The 19,602-nt window shown below is 39.4% G+C and overlaps 1 protein-coding gene across 1 annotated transcript in view; it reads left to right on the forward strand.

The window, feature by feature from the left end:
* Positions 1–19,602, forward strand: part of FRAS1 (Fraser extracellular matrix complex subunit 1) — a 293,351-nt gene that overhangs the window by 45,137 nt on the left and 228,612 nt on the right. Inside the window, exons 6-13 of the mRNA XM_047092267.1 lie at positions 5,070–5,153; positions 7,050–7,151; positions 7,392–7,583; positions 12,527–12,616; positions 14,471–14,506; positions 16,120–16,267; positions 17,745–17,888; positions 19,200–19,334. Of these exons, the coding sequence (XP_046948223.1) occupies positions 5,070–5,153; positions 7,050–7,151; positions 7,392–7,583; positions 12,527–12,616; positions 14,471–14,506; positions 16,120–16,267; positions 17,745–17,888; positions 19,200–19,334 (931 nt within the window). The remainder of the gene's footprint in view (positions 1–5,069; positions 5,154–7,049; positions 7,152–7,391; positions 7,584–12,526; positions 12,617–14,470; positions 14,507–16,119; positions 16,268–17,744; positions 17,889–19,199; positions 19,335–19,602) is intronic.

Consider the following 19,602-nt stretch of genomic DNA (forward strand, 5'->3'; position numbering starts at 1 on the left):
TATATATAATATATAATGGAATATTACTCAACAATCAAAATGAATGAAATCTTTCCATTTGCAGCAACGTGGATGGAACTAGAGTGTATTATACTAAGCAAAATAAGTCAGAGAAAGACAAATATCATATAATTTCACTCATATGTGGAATTAATAAAACAGATGAACATAGAGGGATGGAAGCAAATATAAGATAAAAACAAGGAGACAAACCATAAGAGATTCTTTAATACAGAGAATAAACTGAGGGTTGCTGGCAGGGTGTTGAGTGGGGGGATGGGCTAACTGGGCGATGGGTATTAAGGAGGGCACTTGTTGGGGTGATCACTGGGTGTCATATGTAAGTGATGAATCACTAAATTCTATTTTTGAAATCATTATTACACTCTATGTTAACTAACTTGGATTTAAATTAAAAAATAAATTAATAACAATAAAAGAGAAGTTGGTGATAATCTCTGACAAAAAGAAATATCATATGTTCAAACAGGGTGTTGTTCCCTTAGGGAGGGATATAAATTTATACTGAAATTGCTTGCTTTCAACTTTTGTGAACAGAGCTCTGACCCATCCACATTTTTGTAGGTATATTAAAATGGTCTGTTCAGGTACATTAAAACAGACATTAAAATGGTCTGTTCAGTCTGATGAGAGTTGTTTCTGATGATACTACCACCAATTTTTTTAAATACTATAATTTTCCCATTCCCCATATTGATTAATCTGAGTAGGTTGAACTTCATCTTTGGATCTTCTTTCAAGAAAGATAGAAGATTGTATGTCTTCTCAGCCACTAAGTGCTTGAAAATTATTATTTAAAAAAAATTTTAATGTTTATTTATTTTTGAGAAAGAGAGAGAGAGAGACAGAGCACAAACAGGGGAGGGGCAGAGAGAGAGGAAGACACAGAATCTGAAGCGGGCTCCAGGCTCTGAGCTATTAGCACAGAGCTCAACATGAGGCTCGACCTCATGAACTGCAAGATTGTGACCTGAGCCGAAGTCAGAAGCTTAACTGACTGAGCCACCCAGGCGCCCCTGAAAATCATTTTCTTATTGCCCATATACATTAGGTATAATTGGAGGGGTCAAAAATTGGGAGCCATTATAATTTCTTCACATCCCAACTCTGTGGACTCTTTTCCACTAAATCCTGAAATTTAGTGCCCTGGCGGGAAAGTCTGATGTCCGTCTGCCTTCTATTCCATTGTGTTCAGCTAATTTTAGTCTGTTGGATTCTTGCAGGTTGTGTCTTTATCTTTATAATCAAAAAACTTTTTCAGGATATTTCTAGGTGAGGTGTCTTTTCACCTTGTTGCCTAGAATATGGTGAAGCCCTTTCAGCCTGTATTCTAGTTTTTTAAATGCTTTCTCCAGTTATGGCTTTGATTTAATCATATTAATTCCAATTATTCTCATTTCTCCAGAAACAGTTATAATGATTCTTGGATTGCTCCCCTCCCCCCTTATTATCAATCATGTTCTTTCTTACCATTTTTCACTTTGTGTCTTTCCTCTTCATATGGAGAGAGCTTCTTGAGTTTGTATTTACCACTTCTAGTATTGATTTTAATTTGACTATTTCACTTTAATTTTCTTTTAATTCTTCCTTATTTTTCCTCTCACTGGTTCATCTAGTTTTTTATCCTAACGCTTATTCTTTCTTTATTGCTGCTTGCTTCCATTTAATAAAGACTGCATTTTCTTGCATCTTACTGAAGTTGCAAAATTGCTTTTAAGTCCTTTTTTTTTTTTTAAGATCTTATAGGTGTAGTTTTCAGAAGTCTGCTCTTTCTCTGAATCTTCAGAACATTATTAGTTTTGTTTGCTCTTCAGGGTTTTTCCCAAGTTCCTTGCCTTCTATTTACTTATCCTTGATCAAGAGAAATCTGTCCATACCCACTGCTCGAAAGCTGCAAGGGTAAGTGGCCTGCCCCTGGCTAACTCCCCTTCTTGGATCCATAGCCAGATGCTAAGAAATATGTCTCCTTGTCTGAGGGTTTCCATTTAGTATGTCCCTATTGTACTAAGATTGGATCTTTTTCTACCTCCACTGCTCAGCCCTCTTACATTTTTAATATGTGAAACAAAAAAACTGTAATCCCCAGTATGCACCGCTGCAAAGGCTCTCTTCCTCCCTCAGTGACCATGTGCTTTTCAGTTGAGGCATTGTCCTATCCTGCTACTTTTTATCACTCTCTCTGCCTCCTCCAACACACATACTTCCCAGTCTCCCCCCCCCCCCTTTTTACATTATGGGCTCTGATTAGATGTAGCAAGAAAGATGTTGAGGGAGGCGAGGGCTGGCATTCTGACTGCTTCCAACAGTTGTGGCCACACACCGGAGGGATGAATCTGGGTTGTGTTTGGTATAGAAAGGCAGGGAGTTAGGCAGACGTGATGGTTCTTATATCTATTTAGGTTTACACAGCAAAGAAAGGCCATAAAATGTCTTATGCTCAATGGGACTTCCTCATAGCAGTGGCAGGGGGTTGGATGTTTTACTTTTTGGTGGTGAAATTTTTATCTCTTTCTCTATCTACAGAGGTATCATAGTGGGAAAATATTTCACCAAGAGCTGTTAGCCATAATACACCATAAAATTTTTATCATAAATATTTTTATTTAAGGAATATGAAAAACCACAATTAAATATATCCTTAATGGTAGTCCTACCCCCAATTGTAATGACAGTAATCATAGTTTTTTTGTATCAATTTCTGTGTTTACTGAAGGTACTATATAAGACCTGGGGTTGGTGAACTTTTTCTGTAAAGAGCCAGATAGTGAATATTTTCAGCTTTGTGTGCCATTCAATTGAAACAACTACTCAACTCTGCCATTGTAACACAAAGACAGCTATAGATAATATGTAAATGAGTGGACGTGGCTGCATTCCAATAAAAGTTTATGGAAACAGGTGGTAGGCTGGATTTGGTCCATGATCCATAGTTGGCTGGCCCCTGTATAGCCTATGCTTTTGGAAGGACAAATCTACATAGCCCAGGATGAAATGATACAGATAGAAGATAGCAACAAAATGCACTGTTAAAAATCTTTTCCATTTTTCTGACCTATTTTACTGTGCATCTTCTTACTTGCATGTCCAGTCTTGCTTATGAAGCACCAGCCCGGGTGAATTACCACCTCTCAGTCAGATAGTTCTCTTGTAACCTGGGATATCTTCTCTTTAAATGCTTTTCTTTCCTGCCCTTATTGATCTGGATTGGTGAATAAAGATTCTGTTTCTGTCAATAAAATATATAATTGGGTATTGCCAGTAAGAATTAGAAAGTTTGATTTTCCTTGTATCAACCTTACTACAGCTAATTCCTTCCCCCATGCTCTTGAGTTGACTCTGCTACTATACTTGGGTCTAGTCCATGTTGGTTAAGATAGACTGATACTAACTCTGTGCTGATTCAAGATTTGTGATCCTGACATTCGTTCCCTGTTTACCAAGCATTGTATAAATTCATTTGTTTACTACAATAAAATTACTGAATAGTGTGACATCAAATATACCGTTATTTTACTTTCTCACTAAAATTTCATTAAGCTGAAGAGTTCTGAGGTTCAGAAATGCTTGATGATTTCAGCATGTGTCCCAATTTTCACTACTCTATTAAACATCAATGGTCATAATATTTTTCATGTAGAAGAATAAGGAAATGAAATAACCTAAAGCATCAAAAACAGTTGTCATTTTAATTCCAGTGACTCAGTTGCTTGAAATAAATCCCTATTAGATAGTAATGCATTAATTTAACTGATCATATACAGTTGAGTTAAAGAACTACTGAGGTATGACTGGAACTGTTCAAGAAAAGTTAAAGCTCTTTTGTGCTTCTTGTAAGACAAAGTGAAAGTAACGGTAAGATAAACCAGTTCTTGGTCCTTAAAGTTTAGTATATTGTAACCTTGCCTTTAATTTGTCTACCTTCCTGTCATTCAAAAGGTTGTGGTGATAAATCAAAGTGAGAAGCTGACTCTTTGGTATCAATGACGGAACTGTTCTTGTGAAAATTCTTTGCAGGGCAATGGAGACAAATGGTCTAATATTTGGGGGATGAGAGTGGTAGAGGTGAGAAGTAGGGAGAGGGCAGGGAGCAGTTCCTTGGGCGTTTAGTCTCTGTCACCCACTTTTTTCTGCCCTTATTCCCAAATAGCTCACCTACTTTTTTTCTGCCTTTATTCCCAAATATCTAGAGATACGATTGATTTTTTTTGCATGTAGTGCATATATGTAAATGTGTGGATTCACATAAAGATGCAAAAGAATAGTGAAGTAGCTTATCAATAGAGGGATAACTTCGTTTTGGATTTAGCAATAACTCAGCTGGAGTGTAAATATCCTTAAGTATTGGTATGGTTCTGTGCTGTGAAGTCTTGCTCCAACCGTTATCATTACCAGGTTGGCTGTGTGACCTTGGGCGAGTCACATAATCTCTCTGGTCTTTACTCTTCTTGTTTGTAAAGCAAGGAAAAGAACATCTACTTCTTAGGAAAGAAGACTTAAAATAATGTAAAGCCGGGGCGCCTGGGTGGCTCAGTCGGTTGAGCGTCCGACTTCGGCTCAGGTCATGATCTCGCGGTCTGTGAGTTCGAGCCCCACGTCAGGCTCTGTGCTGACCGCTCAGAGCCTGGAGCCTGTTTCAGATTCTGTGTCTCCCTCTCTCTCCGACCCTCCCCCGTTCATGTTCTGTCTCTCTCTGTCTCAAAAATAAATAAACGTTAAAAAAAATAAAAAAAAAATGTAAAGCCTTAAAATCATGCCTGATAAACACTGAGTACAATTATTATTGTTATTATTATTATTTGTGCTTTTGTTTGCTCTTAGAAAAGAGGGTAGGACTTGAGGAATGTGCAAATGTCTTAAGAATCACGCTGACTTTGGAAGTGCAAATTCTTATCAAAGCACCAGGTGACTAATAAATACTAAACGAGAGGAAATTGCTATTTATGGATGCTTGAGGCACATGATTGAGTGGGCTATGAATGAAATTTTCCTACTGTTGTGGGTTTTATTAATGTCTCCTTTTGATGGATTGTTCCTTTTTTGGGTCTAAGGATGAAACTATCATCCGAGTTCCTGGAAAATGTTGCCCACAGTGCTCTTCCCGATCCTGCTCTGCATCTGGCCAAGCATACGAGGTAACCTTTGATGTCCCCACTGTAGGTGTTTTGACATACGTTCTCACACATATGCCCTCCGCCCTTCCAACCACCACACTTCCCCACCCTCTTGTCTGAGTCTTTGCCAAGATTAGTAATTCAGTACATAAACAGCTTTTTTCTTCTCTTTGTGGAAAGCCTTTATGAAAAAATTAAGTTGAAGGGGATTAGAAATATAAAGGAATGTGCTGGCAGGCAGCACCTGCTTCACGAACCTTGGTGAACTTACTGTTCACACGTCTCAAAGGGAAAAAAGGACTATCATTGGTTACTATCAGTTTACACTTAGGTTGGAGGCCCTGGAATGTCTATCTGCTTTGGTTGGATTGCATGTACTGATATCCAGAGACAGCTTCTGCCTGCCTTACACTGTGGGGAAGCATGGGGGTGGTAGGGGAGAGTGGCAAGAGAGGTGAGAAGCTAGGGGTGGTGGAAACTGCACACTTGAAAGTACTATTGGAATAATCTAGATAATTGTGCCTAACACATAATAGGTGCCAAATAAAAATGAGTTCAGCAAATTAAATGAGTGAATGGATGTTCTATCTTAGGAGTGCCCTACTGAGCCAAAAGAAGGTTACATTATTCAAAAGCAAAGAACCTATAAAAAATAAAACCGACTACTTCTTTGTTTGCCAGCCACTCTATGGAAGACTAAGTATAAATTGGAATTATGACTCTCAGTACAGAATCTGGAACTGAATATTAGAGAATGAGTGTCACAAATTCTTGATGGGTCACTTGAAGTCTGAATGAACATAACTAATTGGGAAAGGATTTTTGGATGTACTAGATCTGTGTTGTCCAATACAATAGCCACATATGTGCCAGATTAATTTCTCCTGGAAGAGATGGCCTTTATATCTATTGTGATGTTTTTGGTTGCAAGTAACAGAAATACTCCTCTAAAAGTGGCTAAAATGAAAACACGAAATATCTCATATAACAAAAAATGTAGAGATAGGGCAGTTGTAGGGTTGATCAATTCAGGTCTCAGTGATGTCTTCAAGGATCTAAGCTCTTTAAAAAATGTTTATTTATTTTTGAGAAAGAGAGAGAGGGAGTGTGAGCAGAGGAGGCACAGAGAGAGAGGGTGAGAGAGGATCCCAAGCAGGCTCCATGCTGAAAGCAGAGAGCCTGATGCGGGGCTCAAACTCACAAACTGCGAGATCGTGACCTGAGTTGAAGTCAGACGCCTAACTGACTGAGCCATCCAGTTACCCCTAAGCTCTTTTCTGATCTGTCCACCCTACCATCCATTGCATGTTGTCATTTGCTTTCTGTCTTGTCCCTTCATGTCCCCAAGATGTCTTCCTCAAGTCTAGGCAGCTCATGCATACACAATCATTACTAAAGGCTGGTGAGGAAAAGGGATGGCTTTTCTTCTTTTATGGGAGAGGAGTCTTTGGCTTCCAATGCTATAGCAAACTTCTTCAGAGGTCTCCTCAGTTAGGATTGGAAAATGCCCTTGCTCTAACTGCAAGGGAAGCTGGGAAAGTGACTACGTGGCAGTAGGCACTGGGTCTCCTGGCAAAGAAGAGGAGCTAAAGAATGACCACTGATTAGGCAGCAAACAGGGTCTTCTTATGAATCTTGATGCTCCAGAGACTCTTTGGGCCTGGGCCTGGCATAGAGTAGGCCCTCAACACATCTGTGGAATGCATGTAGTTGAATAAAAATGAATGTAAAGTTCCCTTTGGACATTTGTTGACTTTTTTTCTTAGAGGCTGTTGCTGCCTAAATGACATCATTCTCAGGAGTACATTCAATGTGACTCAATTAAAAATGGTAATAAAAATTGTGTGTCTTATGTTCCTGTGTTTCTATTTTATATATGTGACATTTGATTTTCCACTTTGTCCTTTCTTTCCTCAGCATGGTGACCAGTGGAACGAAAATGCCTGTACCACATGTGTATGTGACCAGGGTGAGGTCAGGTGCCACAAACAGGCCTGCCCCCCACTAAGATGTGACAAGGTATTTGATGGAGTGTAGCTTGATTTATAAAAATTTATTCTGGGGCATTTAAGAAATGCATTTCTTAGTCCAGTGTGTCTTTTGAGGGAATCAAAAGTTTTATTATGCCTAGAAATATTAGATAAAGATATAAAAGATCTGCTTCCTAGAAAGGAGGGCTGAGGCAGAGAGGAACTTGCCTCAGCTGGGTTAGGTCGGGTGGAGAACATTGCCCTTTATCTGCCATCTTTGTTTCTTCAGGGTCAGAGAAGGGCTCAGCGCCACGGGGAATGCTGTGAGGAATGTGTGTCTCCTGCGGGAAGCTGCTCACACAATGGGATTGTGCGGTACCAGGATGAAATGTGGAAGGGCTCTGCCTGCGAGTTCTGCATGTGTGACCACGGCCAAGTGACCTGCCAGACTGGAGAGTGTGCCAAAGTGGAGTGTGCCCGGGTAAGAAGCAAAGGCATTTCCACTTGGACTGTAACAATTCTCTACAAAGGGATAGCTGGTCCCTAACCTGTTCCTTACTTTTTGGCAGCAAAGGCGACAGCCAGGTTGACCACTCACATTTCACAGAGTCTTCTAGCACAAAGATTCTGTGGTGTAAAATAAATGTCACTATTTGTTCAGACTGGCTGGGAACAGCCCCCTGGAGTTTTTAGTTCTCAATGCATCTGGTCAGATTGGAAGCCCTGAGCCGGAGACGTGAAAGGGAAGGACATGATATGGGACATTAGCCTATCAGTCAGCGCAGCTGGACCTCATGGCTGGGGGCCTGCCCAGCTTGCTATGTTTGTAAAACAGAGGTCTGCAGGTGCTCCCATGGCCCAGCTTCTGTTGCAGGCCCCACTGGCAGCATTTAGCAGAAAGGAGAGCCAGCCCCTACAGGCTGCTTCTGTGGATCAGGAAAGAAAATGAAATGTTTTTGTTTTTGTTTTAAAGAGAGGGAGGGGAACCTCATAAATAATTAACTCAGTTGACCTCTGTTGACTTTTGCTGTCTGCAGAATTTCTAGAAGCTTCTAACAAAGCAGGCTCTGTTTGGACTATAGATGTATATTGTAGGGAAATTACTTTTTTTTTCTTCCTCTTTGAACTCAATTTTGACCCATTGCAAAACAAATTGCTTTTAAAGTTGTGTCCTTCTCCCTCACCGCTCCCATCCGCCCCACCAATTTCCCGCAGGGTTGTGAACTTGAGTAGATGAGGGAAACTCAGAAGATCTGAAGCACTGGACGTCTGTGAAGGCATTTTTCTTTCTAGTTCTTCTCCCCCACATCTCAGCTCCTCTTAGCACTGAGCCTGAGGAGGAACAACCTTTCAAACAGGGCTGTCAATGACAGGGTGATTTTTCATTTTGCCTCTTACTTCTAAGTCTTGGCAGAGCTGAAACATATTTAGGTAAAGAGGGTCTTGCTTTTGCAGATTTATTTCCCCCCACACGCCTTTTCATTTCCTTTCCTTCTTGATGTCAGGGGAGTCAGAATGGTTGGATGAAGATGAGAAAAATCCTACTCAGGGCCCTTTTCTTTCTCCCTCTGTCTCAGGCTGAGGCTGGGCTTCCTGGCCTTGGCAGTCTCCCTGAGGATGCAGGGTTATTTTCTAAGGTTTCAATTTGCCTAATAACACCCCAGGGTTTATGGAAAATGTGGGAGAGGTGATTCTGGTGGGGTGGGTTCTGTAGCCACCTATTTCCAGTGAAGTCTGAACAAAGAGTCTCAATCACAGAAAATAATTTGACCCACTGTCTCCAATGCTAATGCATTTCCAAGTGCCTGCTATCCTCCACGACACCTATCTGTGGCCCCCGTATGCCAGGTCATCTTTGCTGTTCTTAGAAAAAATGGGGAGCGACCACTGAGGTAAGTGCAGAGGGCCTTGACTGCCCACCAGTCACCCCACAGCACAATCTTATCTCCTCCCAGTTCTCTCACCCCCAGCTCCTCATTTATGAACTGAGGAGTTCCAATGCCTTTATCCCATTTCTCCAGGTCTTTAGTTAACTAAACTAGTGTCTTCCAGGTGACCTCTGTGTTTCCAAATGTGGTTTAAGGCACTGGGTTCTAAACTGGAACCAGAATGAAACTTTAACCAAAATTGAACCTTACCAGAAATATCCCTTAGCCTTCATTCTGTGCCATGCTTCTGCAAATAGCACTGGTTAATGACCTTGTGAACGCCTGGAATACAAACTTCCTAACTTCTGCTTAGCTTGGAGATAAAAAGAGGAATAAGACACATTCTAATCTCAAGAGTTTCCAGGCTTTGGGGGAAGTCAGATACATAAACAGAAATCATAATATGCAGTAGCACCAATGATTATGGAAGTATGAATTAAATGCATTAGGAGCATCTGAAGAAAATGACTATCTGCCAGGGGAGTGTGAAAGTAGGCTATTGGTATTTTTATTCAGTTCTACCCCACTTTTAGCCTTATCTAGAATACCAAGGTCATTTGGTTTCTAATCCTAGATACCAAGGATAGATTAAATCTAAGTGTATGTACATCCACAAAGATGCAAAAAAATAAACTTCTAGAAGAAGAGACAGAATTGTGCACCTTCACCACTGTAAGAATTATCACATTGGTTATCAACAGCAGTGTTCTGAGTAGCATGGAAATCAGCACACAGTTTTTCTTTTTTAAAAAAGGAAAGAATCATATGACGTTTGTTTCTGATGTATCCAACCAAATCCCTAGACACCGAAACACAAATAAATCAATAGTAAAATAGCATAGTATGATGATTCTCATTTTTTCTACATTTTGGGGTATTTTTGAGCATGAATTCAAGAAGTCAAATTACTTTGTTTTTTAAAGGACTTAGCATTCACATATGAGGCATAAAATGATGGTAGTGTGGGGGAGGTGGGATTGAAGCTTCTAGCAAAATGCACAGAAGAGGGTAGGCATACCATAAGTGTGAGGTACCTTTCCGTTCTCCAGTGGAGGAAAATTCCCTTAAAAGAGTGTTTCCTTTTCCAATGGGCAAGCGAGTGGAATCACACAGTCTTGCGTCTGGTGGATGGATGTTGATGTGATTCGGTGGGGAGGGGTTACCAGATTCCACCTGACCTATGCAGCAGAATCCTCTTAAAAAGAAAAGAATTAGTTTTGTTCCGCAAAGCAATTTTTCTCAAAGCAAAAGTCAAATGCTAATTGGAGCCAGCTCCTCACCGCAGTGAACTGACGCAGTTTGGGGCATCCAGGCTTCTTCTATAAATAGCACATCTATTTAGAACTCCCTACCTCACCAAAACTGAATCCTTGTTCCCCAGCAGCAAGGCTTGCTGTTATTTACAGTAGTGTTTGAAGACTCAAAACTGCTACCTTCCTTGCCCTACTGGGATGATGCCGGCTCCATTTTCAGTTTTCTCTGTATGTATGGAGTGGGCACTCAAGAATTGCTCACGTGTTTTGTCTTCAATAGAAGTACACATATTATGGGGCGCCTGGGTGGCGCAGTCGGTTAAGCGTCCGACTTCAGCCAGGTCACGATCTCACGGTCCGTGGGTTCGAGCCCCGCGTCGGGCTCTGGGCTGATGGCTCGGAGCCTGGAGCCTGTTTCCGATTCTGTGTCTCCCTCTCTCTCTGCCCCTCCCCCGTTCATGCTCTGTCTCTCTCTGTCCCAAAAATAAATAAAAAACGTTGAAAAAAAATTAAAAAAAAAAAAAGAAGTACACATATTCTGTCTTGTTTTAAAATGTTGTTTTAAGCATCTTAGATTACATGCATATAAACCCTTTTATATGCTTTGACAGCAAATTTCACTGTTTCTGGGTTAGTCTTGCGCTACCAGCTGATTTGTCACGTTTCTGCAAAACCATTTATATGTAAATACGCCTGCTTGCTATAGCATCCACTGCTCTCCCTTGGCCTCTGATGGGCATTACATTTTGATGGACAGTGGTCTGTCTATACAACTCCTTTCTTTTTGAAATCAGTTTTGAGGCACTATAAAAAGTTACAATCATTCATGTATTTTTGTATTTCTTTTAAAAGTGTGTATTTTCCTTCATTAAAATAATACATATTCATTTCACAAATTGACAACTCAAGAAAAGTAGAAAAGAGACTTTAAAATCCATCAATAATGCTGCAATTCAAAGACAACCACTGCTTTTATTTTGTGTATTTTGTAGTGCAAAGTGTTTTTAAACATGAAATATCATTGTGATTATTCTGTTTGCTCAATTCTACGTTATTCAATTTTTACATAACATGGTTTCTGCACTTTAAATGTAATGTAGATCCCAAATTAAATAATGTCTTGATTTAAAGAAACATCACCATTCTTTAGACAGTATATATATCTTTAGAAAGTGGAAAGCGCTTTAAAGAATACTCGTTAGCCTATAGATATTAGATGTTAGTATATGCATATGAAAAATTATAAACAAAAATCATGTCTTTAACAGCAGATTCCCTGGAAGGTAGATTGCAGTGGAATTGGACTTTCTAGGTTATAGAATTTATAATTGTTTAATTTTTTAGTAAGCATTTATTATTTTATAATAAAAATAAAAATTATGAAATTATTAATATTGGGAAATTAAAATAGTAAGACTTTGAAAGTTAAACATCTACCTTCTTTGTGTGACCTTTTTTCCTTCCTCTTATAATTAATTAAAAAAATAGTGATTATGTGGATAACAGTTTCAGAACACTGAATAAAAATTAGTTTTCTACTGTTTAATTTATGCCTGAGACTGCATCTGTGCATACAGGGATGTATCTGATTTCATATTCAAGAAAAAGTGTTGGTTTGATTTGAGCACTGTTAATGAAACCAAATCACAAGTTCAAACCTTGTATGTTTAAGATAGCCTGATCCTTTTCTGAAATTCATAACTTTCCAATACTACCACAATTAATCTTGGCCATTCTTTTTTTTTTTTAATGTTTATTTATTTTGAGATTGAGAGAGAGAGAGAGAGAGAGAGAGAGCATGAGTGCATGAGTGGGGGAGGGGTGGAGAGAAAGGGAGAGAGAGAGAATCCCAAGCACAGAGCCTGATGCAGAGCTCCATCTCACCAATTGTGAGATCATGACTTGAGCCGAAATTAAGAGTTGGATGCCTAACCAACTAAACCACTCAGACGTCGCAATGTTGGCCATTCTTATTCATGGGAGCTCCTGGTCATGGGTGGGAAATGATGCAAGGATCTGTACACATGCATTCCAGAACTGGAATAAAAAAGCACTTGGAGGGGTGAGGTGCATTGCCTAGATTTTCCATAGGAAGACAACAGGGGGAGATGGAGTAAGCAATGGGCCAAAACAAAGTATCTGCTAAGGTTTTTCATTCCAGTCAGGGAATCCAGCTGTTGTGCAATTTAGCACTGCTACCTAGAGATAGTAATTTGATATGTGCCTCTGCAATCCTTCTACAGGGTGAAGAATTAATTCACTTAGATGGAAAATGCTGCCCTGAATGCATTTCAAGGAATGGTTATTGTGTTTATGAAGAAAATGTAGAATTTGTGAGTATCAGACTACTAACTGAAGACTATTAAAAATTAATAATTCAAAATTAGTTTGATGAGGAGGCATTACCTTCTCATATCTTTTACCCATTCATTGTTCATCAAATGTGTACACCTACTCTGTGCCAGGTCCTAGAGACACAGAATCAAACAGCTCGAAGAGTCACTGCTCTTGCTGCGGGGAGCTCATGCTCTAGTGTAGGCACACAAGGGACAGACAAAAACCTGCCAGTAGCTGAGAGGAGGGAGGTGCATAAGGTTAGTGTATGATTGGGGAAGTCTCTTATGCGGAGAAATTTGAGCAAAACCTAAGGGAAGTGAGGGAGCAAGCCATGTGGATACCTGGGGAGAGAAAATGTGCTAGGAAGAGTCAGCAAATGAAGACGACTGAAGCAGAAGTGTGCTTGGTGTGTTCAAGAAACAGCAAGAAAGTGACTATGGCTAGAACCAAGAGAATGGGGGAGAAAGGATTTGGTGCCGGAGTCCACTGGGTAGCCTGGATGCCATGGTAAACGTGTGTTTTACTGTGACACAGACAAGAGCTGTAGGAGCTTTGAGCAGCCATGCTGTGATCTGGCTTACTTGTGAAAGGGTTACTTTGGCTGCTTTGTGAGCAAGTGACGGAAGGGGGTGAGGCTGGCAGTAGGTGATCTGGTTGGAAGGTTTTTGCAATAGTCCAGGAGTGGTGATGGTGTTTTGGTCTCAGAAGGAAGGCTCTAGATTTATTTTGCAGGTAGAATGGAAAGGATTTTGATGGATTGGATGGGGGACGAAATTCCATTTGCTAAGGTTTTATTTCTAAGTCTGTACTTTTAAGAATTATATACCCAAAGAAAAAAAATATTTGTCTTAATCTCTTCAAGTTTGCTCTATTTGTATAGCCTAGATCTTCCACATGGGATTTTGTAGTGTTGATAAATTGTGTTCTAAAAAATAGGCCAGTTGATCATAAAGACAACTGCTTTATTGACCAATCAGAATAAAATGATAAGAATTGGGATCAAGTACTTTGATTCCTACCTACTTTTTCTTCATGATTTGGGAAAATTGCATCTGTCAACCTGTATATGCTGGAGAGAATACTGTGTGAGGTTAACAGTTTGGGCTCTAAATTCAAATATCTACTTTGCCACATACTAGCTGACTATAACTTTAGACAAATTACTTAATCCTCATTTGTGAAGAAGGGATAATAATAGTACTTACCTCATGGGGCTATTGAGATAATACCTATGAAACACTTGGAACAGATGCTGGCACATTAAAAAAAAAAACAAAAACAAAAACAAAAAGCTAAAGAAATGGCATCATTGTTATGCTGTTGGCATTGTTTGTTTCATAGTGGTATTCAATAATTTAGTTCTTATTTCTTAAGAAGTTAGGAGATTAAAGGCTGCCTCTAAATGAAGAATTTCTATTTTCTCAACCATAGTATCAATTTTCCTACCCATTTTTAGAGGTAAATTAAGCCCGGCAGAGTTAAAGAAAAGCAAGTTGCTTTAAATGAGTCGAAATCCCCAGAGTACTGTGGTACCATACAAGATTCAAGAGTTTGCCCCCACAGGCTTAGATTTCTTGACTGTGAAGTCCTTCATGTTGATGGGAATGGAAGCCATGTGCTCAAGCACAAAAGGAGAATCAGAATTCACAAATATTTCTGAAGCATGTTGCCTTCACCTCATATTGTATGCTTTTCTTGTTTTTGATATATATAGATTTTTTCTATTCATAATAAATGAATGATGTTGCATGATACCTGGGCAAAATGGATAACTCTTAAATGAGAAAATAAATAGATCAGTTTAATGGTGTTTTTAGTGGTATAATAAATACATTTCTCTTTGTTCCTAGATGTCCTCAAATGCAAGTGAAGTTAAACGTATTCCAGTAAGTATAGATTTTTAACTTGTACATGGATATTGGTAGAATTGTTTTAAGCAATGATCTGCATAAACTGTCCTGGGAAACCTTACTGCCATAGTATTTTTTAATAGTCATGTTTGTTGGCACCATGGTCCCAGATTAAGGATCTTAATGATAACTAACACTTTGATTCATTGAACTTTGCTTCTTTATTTACCTTATTTTTTCCCCAATTGGTAATACTTCTCTAACTACAAGCTCCTACACATATTTTTCCCTTTCTTGTGATGATTTCCTCTTTCTGATTTTTTCTGGCCTAGAAAATTCAGTTTAACCATCCATGCAATTTCATGTTCTTCAAAGCATGGAGAGCTTTTGGGGTTTGGGAGTGTTAGTTCCCCAAAACAAAACTGGTTGTTCATTCTTTTAAGGTTGTTTACAGGAAAACATTGTATGGTTCCTTTTTAAGGTAAAGTGCAAGCACATTTGTTCACACAAGCAAGCTTAAAATTTTGAAGGCTATAGAATAAGGGGGCCAGGAATCCAATCTGCCTTGAAATGGAAGAAAAGCACTTCTGCCTTCTCAAGATAATATTCCTGATTTTTCTAACATTGCATTCATTTTTGCTAACTATAGCCACATTAATTGTTTGGAGTGTTCAACATCAATTGATTTAATAAATATTTTATCAAATATTTATATTATAATATGGTCTTCTATTCTCTCCTGTTTTACCTCCTTCATCACCCCAAAACATTCTGGTAGGAACCCTTGTCTCTTTCCTATCTTCAGGGTGAGTAGGATAGTGAGCAAAAAAGGAATTGTTCTTTATAATTCACTTTGAATTCTCCATCAAAATATTAATGTTCATTACCATAATTTGCTTGACCAAAAAGAATATTTTAGCGTGAGAAAACCCATGGCACATCTACGGCCCACTAAAAATGGTCATACAAGAGCTGTAATTTTAAGAATATAATGACTCTACTGTTACTCTTACTGGAGTAACTGTAAGGAAACTCAGGGCTTTAACCAGCTTCCCACTGTTATTATAAAGATTGCATGTAATGTACCCACTAATCATAGGCACATAGTAATCCCCTCTCGTGTTTTTTAGTGAGATAGGCTAAGAAACAAGTGTTGTATCCTTCTTACTTATGAGCCCCAGAATGTGTTCTCAGTTTATTTTTCTGCCTGGGTTCTACATTTAAATAAATCAATTATAAACAAAGAAGGAGTAATATTATCCTTTTTAATTTAAAACTCTTTGGGGCACCTGGGTGGCTCAGTTGGTTGAGCGTCTGACTTCAGCTCAGGTCATGATCTCGCAGTTTGTGGGTTCATGCCGTGTCGGGCTCTGTGCTGACAGCGCAGAGCCTGGAGCCTGCTTCAGATTCTGTCTCCCTCTCTCTCTGCCCCTCCCCCACTCATGCTCTTTCTCTCTGTCAAAAATAAATAAAAATTTTAAAAAAAACCAAACAACTCTTCAATGACTGTCCTATTTCAGAGTTAGATTTGCATGGTACTGAACAGGACTTTCATTTTGTCCCTTATGGGAACTGTAAGTTCTCCACCAGCAAACTGTCTTCTGAATCTTTGCAATTCTGATAACATCATTCTTTACTGTTTCATGTAGGAAGGGGAGAAGTGGGAGGATGGCCCTTGCAAAGTGTGTGAGTGCTGGGGCTCTCAGGTAACTTGCTATGAGCCCTCTTGTCCACCATGTCCAGTGGCCACACTAGCCCAAGTGGTGAAGGGACAGTGCTGTCCGGATTGCACATCAGGTGGGTCCATGTCTGATTTATGTCTACTGAGATATTTTCACTGTCAAAAAATTCAGAGATCTTCTTTCTCCCCGCTTCGTGGGTTTTTTTTTGTTTTGTTTTTTGTTTTTTGTTTTTTTTTTTTAAGTCACCTACTGGGTTGGTTTGTTGGTTGATTGGTTTCTTGCTAATTTTTCTAACAAATGATATTGCTTTATCTTTGCCCATGTATTTACCAAACTCAACAGATTACGGGTAGGTGATCTTGGGCGAGTCATTGACCCTCTTTAGATCTTAATTTCTTGTTAATAAAATGTGCCTCATCTACCTTGCAAAATTATTATGGATATCAAATAACCTAAAGTTTAGAAACCTTTAAAAGCAAATATATATGTTAGGACTCTTCCATTGTTAAAGATATAAGGGCAATTGCTGAAAGTTTGTTACAGGTGTCCTTTTTTTTTCTTTTTCTTAAGGTGAGCTGTTAAACAGATGGTTCCTTAGGAGTTCTCAAATGGGTTTTTGAAGTTTAAAGACTCATTAATTTCTTCCAAAAGAAAATTTTATCTACTTGTTCTGCAACTCTGCTTTCAAATCACCTGGGGTTGAATTAGTTCCAGTTAATAATTGTTGGCAAGCATTGGAGTTGCTCTGGCTGTGCAGTAATTTGCCTATAAGCTTAGTCTCTCTTGGAGAAGTGGCATTTTCTTCCATTCATATTTCATAATTAATTGTTTTCTTCTGTGGGTTGCAATTTTTCATATTGGCAGTTGCTTTTGTTGCACTCAACTTATTTTGGCTAATCACAGTGTTTCTGTGAAGAGTTTATCATGGGAAAAGCAAAGCAACTTTATGGTTTAATTACGTTACCTTCACCAAAGTGGCTCCCTGGGCTTTCCTAAACAAATATTTAGCATATTATAATGTACTATACTTTGAATATCAGGTCCCTGACAACTTTAAAACCTGAAAGAAGTCCTTTGCTGACAATTGCCATTGAATTCGATGATAATCCCAATTGTTTTGAATGAGATTTGAATTTTAGAGAAAAAGAATAAAGCTGGCTGTATTTTTTAAACAACTTTTTAAAAATTGTGTTTTGTTTTAACTTTCTATACATGCCAAAGCTTAAGAACATCTAAGAAAACATAAACTGTTGAATTCATTTAAATCATATATTATGGAGCTGAGAATTCCTGTTTGTAGAGGCATTCTAGCAGGTAGAAGCATTAATAGGGCTGTCCTGTAACATTTTTAGTGTCTTCAATGTGGAGCTACCAGAGACAGTAATAGTGTTTCAGACAAGGAGAGATTCTTTGAAATCTTGCATTGAAATCATTTTTGCTCTTTCGGGGTCTTTTTCATACCCAAGTTCCAGAGTTTTCTGTTCTTCTTCTTCAATATAGCCCCATATACTCTGTAGATTCTTTTTTGGAAGAATGTAAGAGAAATGATATGGTCTTTGTCAAATTCTCCTCTTCTTTGTCCTTGATTGTAGTTCATTGCCACCCAGACTGCTTGACCTGCTCTCAGTCTCCAGAGCACTGTGACCTCTGCCGGGACCCCACAAAGTTGCTGCGGAATGGACAGTGTGTGCACAGCTGTGGTCTGGGATTTTACCAGGCTGGTGCTCTCTGTTTAGGTATGGCTCTGGGCAGATAGCCGAGAGGTGGACTGAGGCTCACTGTTGTCAAGGAGGGGTGATGCACTCAAGAAATGCATAACTTCCAAAAACCCTTCGAAGGTAGTAATGTCATCCATAGTTTACTTGGCATCTCTACCTGCAAGTGTCTTTCTTCTGACATTTCACAGGTGTTTTCATGCTTACTGGGGGATAGATGATGTGGAGGTCTGATGTTACTAGGTGGTTGTTATTGGATTTTTCATTTTTTGAAGACTTTCAAAGATAGTAATATCTCCAGAATCTTTCGTGTCATTTATTACAATACTCAGTTAATCCAAGATTGAAGTTTGGAATTGACATAGACATTCGAGATCACTTACTAGAACTTTCTCATTTTGCAAATGGGGAACTTGTGGGCCAGAGAAATTAACTGGCTTGTTCAACATCAAACAGATAATCGGTAATAGAGTTTATCTCCTGTGGGTTATCAAGGAGATCCAAAATGGGTTCATGTGAATTTTCAGAGTTCTTATGCAACTGAGAAGGAGATCTTACCTGGCAGAATTTTGGCTTGTTTGAGGCCAAATCATAGTTATTTTTTTCCCTATCTCTAACTCATAGAGCTAATTATCCATTTAAGAGTATATAGATTTATACCCTGGGTGTGAGATTCAACCTCTCTGTGCCTCAGTATTCTTACCTATAAAGTGGGGTAGTACTAGCTAGTACCTTCCTCAGAAGTTTTTTGCGAGAATTAAGTGTTAAGTGTTAATATACATGAAGTGCCTAGAATAGTTTCTAGGATATTTTCAAGCCTCAAGAAAGGTAATTATTTACTTCCCCCTACTTTCTTTCCTGACTCCTAATCTTTAGACTTTTTGAAAGTCATTTATACCTCTGCCATGGGTTGTGGAAGGAGAGACAAGGGATATTCTTGTGAAATGGTTGAGTGAGAAAGATATTGGGGGTTATTGGATAAGAAGAGCACAGACTCAGGAGCCAAACTTCCTGACTTCAAATGCCAGCTTCATGACACCCTGGGCAAGTTACTTAACCTCTAGTAGCTTGTTCCTCACATGAAAAATTGGGGTTAACCACCCTATAGGGTTGTTGTAAAGATTAAATGCACCCATACATATAAAGCACTTCATGCATTGCCTGGCGTGAAGTGTGTGTTATATAACTGAAGACTGTAGAGTAATTTTCCTGCCTTTCTTGTTCTCAGTACAGAGCCTCAGGATTGGGCTATGTAAGAATTGGCACAGGGGTGGTGTCTTTGAGATAATCAGAGCTTCCCTTTTTCTTTCTCCCACCCCTGTCTGGAGCCAGCCTGCCAGCCTCAGTGCTCCACGTGTACCAGTGGGCTGGAATGTTCGTCCTGCCAGCCTCCTCTGCTGATGCAGCATGGCCAGTGTGTGCCCACCTGCGGGGACGGCTTCTACCAAGATCGCCACTCCTGCTCAGGTAATCACTGGCTGGGCCACCAAGAAAGCCACCCCACCCCCAAGTGATCCGGGGCCATGGGGAGCTGTGAGCAGCTTTTCAAGTATGAGAAGAAACTCTGAGAGAGACTCCTGATGGGCCCAGAACAGTGGATGAGAGATGACACATGTTGTTTTTATAACCTTATTAGTGCTTTGGTGATGTGTGCATGTGGTGAGATTTCTCTAAGTCCTTCTGCACACACCCTGGGGCACTGGAACAGTTCTTTATTCAGTTCAGGGTTGTCATT

This window comes from Lynx rufus, unplaced genomic scaffold, assembly GCF_022079265.1.
Source record: "Lynx rufus isolate CCGP_SWC_20201006 ecotype Redwood Valley unplaced genomic scaffold, mLynRuf1.p SCAF_3, whole genome shotgun sequence".
Taxonomy (NCBI): Eukaryota; Metazoa; Chordata; class Mammalia; order Carnivora; family Felidae; genus Lynx; species Lynx rufus.